Source organism: Mus pahari, chromosome 3, assembly GCF_900095145.1.
Source record: "Mus pahari chromosome 3, PAHARI_EIJ_v1.1, whole genome shotgun sequence".
Taxonomy (NCBI): Eukaryota; Metazoa; Chordata; class Mammalia; order Rodentia; family Muridae; genus Mus; species Mus pahari.
This window is the reverse complement of record NC_034592.1, coordinates 149814219-149820446: the sequence shown is the minus strand read 5'-3', so window position 1 is coordinate 149820446 and position 6228 is coordinate 149814219. Positions and strand designations below refer to the sequence as shown.

At 57.0% G+C, this 6228-nt stretch overlaps 1 protein-coding gene across 1 annotated transcript; it reads right to left on the bottom strand.

Annotated features, from left to right (window-relative positions):
- Positions 1–1650: 1650 nt before the first annotated feature.
- On the bottom strand, positions 1651–6228 carry Snai1 (snail family transcriptional repressor 1). Its single transcript, XM_021194014.1, has 3 exons — positions 6052–6228; positions 5224–5751; positions 1651–2562 (listed from the first exon to the last, which is right to left on the bottom strand). The coding sequence occupies exons 1-3, from the start codon at positions 6131–6133 to the stop codon at positions 2378–2380; spliced, it is 795 nt and encodes a 264-aa protein (XP_021049673.1). The 5' UTR covers positions 6134–6228; the 3' UTR covers positions 1651–2377.

Sequence of the window (6228 nt, the reverse complement as noted above, 5' to 3'; positions counted from 1 at the left end):
GTCTCTGCCCTCCCTGGCAGCCTGTGGTACCTTGGTCCCAGCTGCTGTCTCTAAGCCCCTTGGGTGCATTTTGGGCTGAGGTTCCAGAGAGGCCCTGGCCTCCCTCTCCTCCTGGCTTTCTTGTGCACCCCAGCCACGTGGTCTTTCTCAGGACAGTTTCTCCCAGCCCCACAGCCTACTCCCCCTCCCAGGACTCTCCCATCCCTCTTCCTCCACCTCCATCCTTCTCCTCCTCCTCCTCCTCCTCCTCCTCCTCCTCCTCCTCCTCCTCCCTCTCATTGGAATGTCAACCCTCCCGAGGGCTCTGGATGCCTTGGTGGGAACCCTGCCTGCCGCTCTCAAGTCTTCCCGGGCCTCTCATTCCACCCTGGCACTGCTGCAGGCGAGCAGTGTTTAATTGCTTGTTTGTTTTCTGTCTCCCCGACTAGAACAGAAGTTCCTGAGCACAGTGACTCTTCACAGGGGCTGGCAACACCCCGGTTCACAGTACCCACTGAATGACTGAAGGAATGTTTCCTCACAGCCTCTCCAGAGACAGGCACTGTTGCCTCGGATTTCTAGAGGCAGAAACCAGGGCTGAGAGCAGAGGGACTCTTGCTTGCTTCTGGCAGCGAGAGGTGAGTAAGGGCCAGGAGCCAGGCCTACCTGACTCTCAGCACGCTCAGAACCAGGCTGACCAAGTCCTAGGCACTAGACCTGGGGCCATGCCCTCAGCACGGAGTCTGGTCCTGGAGGCCCATCCCATCCCTCCAGGCCCGGGGTCAAGTCACTCACTGTTCAACCTATGTGGAGAAACCTCCTGGGGACACTGTAGGCCTTCAGCCAGTTGGTGCCCAGCCCCCAATACCACCTCACCAACCTCCCCTTCAGGGAGGCCTGCCACAATTTGGCGATTGTTAAGAGAATTTTTTTTTTTTCCTTTTGGGAGGAAAGCTGTAAGTCATTAGGCTGTTCCCGCCTGCGGGTCACCATTTCCTGTTTAGAAGACTCATCTCTCCTCTGGAGCTGGAAGCTCCCCACCCCCCAGCCGGCTTGGAGCTGGGCTGGCTGAAGCTCCCAGCAGACGCCTGCTCAGCTCCCCACAGGAAACTGGCACCTTCAGCACCTTTTGTGCTTAGAAAGGACACTCATTTTCTCTCGAGCCCCAGGAGGCCCTCAGAGTTGAGGTCACCAGCACCAACTAGCCCGAGGTAAATGGCTCCAGCCCTGGTCCTCCAAGCAGGAAGCTGAATGACCCCTACCCTTTGGCCTGGCTTCTCACCCTCCTGGCTCCAGCCAGCCCATTTCCTTGCATCAAAGACCATTTGGTACCCAGCAGCCAGACAGAGGTGTGGGCCTGCCTGACAGGGAGGCGCTTGGGAACAGGAAAGACATCCTCCTTCAGCTGGGAGGGGCAGCTAGTTCTGCCCCCAAAGACCTGCTATGGTAGAGCCAGAGCTGGTGGCCAGGCTGTGGCTTAGCCCCGCAAAGCACCTTCCCTAGAAGAGCTCAGTAGGCTTGCACTCTGCCGATTGGGACAGATACCAGGCAGGGCAGCCCAGGGCCCAAAGTTCATGACGCTCTAGTTAGAACTCCAAAGCACAGACTTAAGGCCCTGCCCCTCCCTCCTGTAAGTCCCTTTATGGTGTCCTCCCCCCCAACACTGGGCACTTTTTAGTATATAAATTAACCACTTTATTGAATATCAATAAACTGTACATATGAACTATACAAAATGCTGCTTACAATATAAATACCTTTAAAATGTAAACATCTTTCTCCCGGGGCCACCTGTTGGGCCCCAAAATAGTTCTGGGAGACACATTGGCCAGGCTGAAGCACCCCACTTGGCCCCTAACAAGTGATGGCCATTATTCATGGTCCCTTCTGAGACAGTTAAACTGCTGTGAAACAGGTGTCACAGGACAAATGGGGGCGGGGGCTGAAACAGCTGCCCAGGCCCAGGGGCACCTGGACATGTGTCCAGTAACCACCCTGCTGAGGCATGGTTATAGCTGGAGGGGGGGGGAACTATTGCATAGTCTGTTGTACCTCAAGGAAGGTGGCCTGAAGGGTCCTTGGGGGAGGTAGGGAAGTGGGGTCCCCTGAGTGGGGTTCAAGCTTCCCAGCCAGTGGGTTGGCTTTAGTTCTATGGCTCGGCTCGAAGCAGCTGTGTCCAGAGACTACACCTCATGAATACTGAAGGGTAGGAAGCTCTGGGAGGGGACAAAGGCACTCACTCCATCAGCCACCTGCGGCAAAGGCCACCAAGAGAGCCAAGCAGGAGCCAGGTCCAGACATGAACGCCATAGGTCCCCTGACCAAGGCTGGAAGGAGTCTTGGCAGTGAGGAGGGTGAGCTCCGGGGAGATGCCAGCGAGGATGGGGAGGTAGCAGGGTCAGCGAGGGCCTCCGGAGCAGCCAGACTCTTGGTGCTTGTGGAGCAAGGACATTCGGGAGAAGGTTCGGGCACAGGCCTGACACTGGTATCTCTTCACATCCGAGTGGGTTTGGAGGTGGGCACGCAGGTTGGAGCGGTCGGCAAAGGCACGGTTGCAGTGGGAGCAAGAGAAGGGCTTCTCACCTGGGGAGAGGTACCAGAGGGGTTAGGAAGGCCTGGACAGGACAGGGCCGGGTCAGTCCAAGTACAGGCTTGAGTTGGATGGGGGTCTCTGGGCTTCCTGCTGTGCAGTCCTGAACATCACCAGACTTCTGAGTCTCCAAACTTCTGGGTGGGGCTAACTGAGACAGAGCCCTTTCCACCTGGCAGGCACTGAACACTTCTGATTGGCTTGTCATCTGTCCCTTCTGCAGTCCTATTAGAGGTGGGGAAACTAAGCAGAGGTAAGCGGCAGGCTCCAGGTCACCTACAGACCTCCAATGCCCCAGTTGTAGTCACTGCCTCAGGCACGGGAGCTGGGACTGGCCTTCCTATTACCAGCCTTGAATTTACTTTGATTTACTTTGTCTGGGACAAAGCTGCAGAGGCAGCCTAGAGAGGCCTCCCCACCCCCACCCAGAGCCAGTGAGGCCATTCCTCTGCATCCTGCCAGTAGTCCACCGCTCTGCAGTAGGGATGGCTCTCTTTAACTTACTGCAAGCCCCAACCCAGGGGCTTACAGACATCTGGGATCCTGACAACCCCTGCCCAGCCAGGGCTGTAAGGACACACGGGCTCTGTGTCCAGTAAGTGCTTAATTACATGCTGTGTAGCTGACAACTTCTGTGGGTTTGTGCCCCCGAGGATGGCTGAAAGCGGCTCTGTTCGGTGAATACCTGAATTAATAAATGTGCTTTTTAAAAAAAGGGGACCTGAGCCTGGGGGTCCATACTTGTAACCCAGCATTGTAGAGACAGAGAGAGGAGGGTCTCTGGTTTAAACCCAGCCTGACTGAGCTATACAAATACCAACAAAACCAAACATCTGCTGCACCCCTACTATGTGCCAAGCATGAGGCTGTAATGCCAAATGGATTTTCAAAACAAGGCAAGCCTCCTGCTCCTTCCCAGACTGCTAGTCCACGGGCGGTGCCCTTTGGTTAGATTCTAGTGATGGAATTCGGGGCTGAGGAATGGCGCCTGGGTGTGCTGAGCCTCTGGATGGAGGGAATCTCAGCAGGGATCCTGTGGGATCCACCCACTCAGCAGGTATTCACTGAACAGAGAAGCTTTCAGTCCTCCTAGGGGGCACAAACCCACACAAGTCTTCAGCTACACAGGTGGGGCTCCAAAGCCCTGTGTAGTGGTGGACCTAGGCAATCTGCGAGTCTCTACAAGTCAGGGGTATTGCCCCCTCCCTAGACTGGCTGAAGCACTACCTGTCAGTTTAGCAGGGACGGGCAAACTGAAATAATTCTTAACAAAAAGGAGGTTTCAAGATAACACACGGTGGGATGGAGCTGGGAGTCTCTGGGCTTGCACAGGAAGTGTAGACACCCCCCCCTACACTCTTCACAGATCCCCGACCCCCAGACGCCTTCATAGTGTTCCTGGCAAGTGTGAAATCGGCACCAGGCCGGCTGGGACAAAGGCCACTGAGGGGGGCACTGTACATGTGATACCCCCTGGATTAAAGGGGCCTGCCATGTAATGAACCAGCAGCTGCGGCCAAGAACAGGTGCTGGGCACCGCTGCCCCATGCACCTGCTCTAACCCTGCAGGCCCCCACCCCCTGGGCTACCATTAAGACACACAATGGAACTCCTAGAGAACAGGGTGGTGCATTTCAAGGAGGGTTTTGTCTGAGCCATGCCTTTACATCAAAACAAAGTCCCTCTGGGGATCGGAGGCAGCCTAGGACCCTGAGGGCGTCAGCTCTTCCCCAAAGTAGAGCCCCACAGTTTAGCAACCCTGCAGGAGAAAGGCCAGCCAGTTACACTTTTATAGGTTAAATCTGAGGCAATCCGTGCCTCGAGGGGAAACGGGTAATCTTATTCAGGTAATAAAGGTGTCACAGTGAAACCTGCAAATACGCCCCCTGCCCCCGCCCTCAAGCCTCAGTGCCCCAGTGCTGGCCACCACAGGACATGCACAGCTTCACTCAAAAGCCTAACACACTTTCCAAAGATTACCCCAACAGGAACCTCCACCAAGACTGGCTGAAGCCTTTCCCTCACTTCTAGAAGTTTTCCACGTGTCCTAAGGCTGAGGGGACAGCAAAGTCATGTCTTTGTTTCTCTTCTTTAAAAAAAAAAAAAAAAAAAGTATTCTATTCTTGTCCTACTTGGATTGGTGTGTTGCCTGCATGTATGTCTGTGTGAGGGTGTCAGAGCCCCTGGAACTGGATTTACAGGCAGTTGTGAGTTACTATGTGTGCTGGGAATTGGACTCAGGACCTCTGGAAGAGCAGCCAGTGCTCTTAACCGCTGAGCCACCTTTGCAGTCACTGGGAAGTCATTTCTTAGTGGCACCTGCACCCAGCACTTCCCTCTACAAAAACCCCACGAAGTGTTCCCTGGTACATTTTGGAAACGGAGAAACTGGGGAAGTTCTTAACCCAGGATTCAAGGCCAGGTGGAGAATATCCTGTCTAGCAATATCCTGTCTGGCTTCTACAGTGTGGTTTGAGCTGGGATCAGGAGTACCCCTTCCCTCCCAGCCCCGAACAGCAAGGTACAGGACAGAGAACAACCAACATCTACTTTGTCCACTGCTTGGCAGCCTTGGGAGTAAGTGTTGAGTCCCCCAGGGTCTGAGGCCAAACAGCCCAGACTCAGCGCTCAGCTATGCACACTCACTCACTCACCAGTGTGGGTGCGGACGTGGCCCTGAAGCAGCCAGGGCCTGGAGAAGGCCTTTCCGCAGGTCGTGCAGACACAAGGCAGCGTGTGGCTTCGGATGTGCATCTTCAGAGCGCCCAAGCTGAGGTACTCCTTGTTACAATATTTGCAGTTGAAGATCTTCCGCGACTGGGGGTCCTTGGCCACCGAGAGCCTGGCCAGCTGCTTGGGAAGTTGGCCCAAGCCAGGGAAGGCGATGAAGGCCTCGGCCTCCAGGGACGAGGCCGAGGTGGAAGAGAAGGACGACGGCGCCGGCGAGGGCGGGCTGGGCGGTTGGGAGCTTTTGCCACTGTCCTCATCGGACAGCGAGGTCAGCTCTGCGGCCTTGGGGCTCTCCCGCAGCGGGAGGGTGGCCCAGGCAACCGGCCGCACTTGGGGTACCAGGAGAGAGTCCCAGATGAGGGTGGGCAGCGAAGCGGCGGGGTTGAGGACCTCGGGCGGAGGGATGGCGGCCAGCAGGTGGGCCTGGTCGTAGGGCTGCTGGAAGGTGAACTCTGCAGGAAGAGAAGAGACAGCGGGGAGTCAGCTGAGCCGATTCTCGGGGCGCCAGGTGGGGGGGCTCCCCGCCCTCCCCTCCCCTCCCCCACTGGGCTCCGCAAGGCTGCCCGCCTTCGGATCTTCACTCGCGGAGCCTCCCCGTCCCGGGCCATAGACGCCCTCCGTGGATCCCAACTGCCAAGACCCAGAGCTCCAGATCCACCTGTCGCACCCGCAGAGCCCGATTCTCCCTCCCCCCCCCGCACTCTTGGGATTTCCCCCCGCCAGCCGCCCGTGTCCCGCACCCCGCCACGCACCCACACACGCGTCCTGCAGCTCGCTATAGTTGGGCTTCCGGCGGGGGTCGGACGGCTTCCTGACCAGGAAGGAGCGCGGCATGTTGGCCGGAGCGACCTAGGTAGTCGGGGGTCACCGGGTCGCGCAAGGTCGGTAGGGAACTCCGCTCGCGAGGCCCCGGCTGCACTACGATCCCC

What these genes read in the sequence shown, in the direction of transcription:
- Snai1 (XM_021194014.1), bottom strand. Translation starts at nt 6,133, where the DNA reads ATGCCGCGCTCCTTCCTGGTCAGGAAGCCGTCCGACCCCCGCCGGAAG. An exon ending in GCTGCAGGACGCGTGTGTGG is followed by an intron (nt 5,752 to 6,051) that starts GTGCGTGGCGGG and finishes CTCTTCCTGCAG; the next exon opens with AGTTCACCTTCCAGCAGCCC. An exon ending in CCACGTCCGCACCCACACTG is followed by an intron (nt 2,563 to 5,223) that starts GTGAGTGAGTGA and finishes ACCTCTCCCCAG; the next exon opens with GTGAGAAGCCCTTCTCTTGC.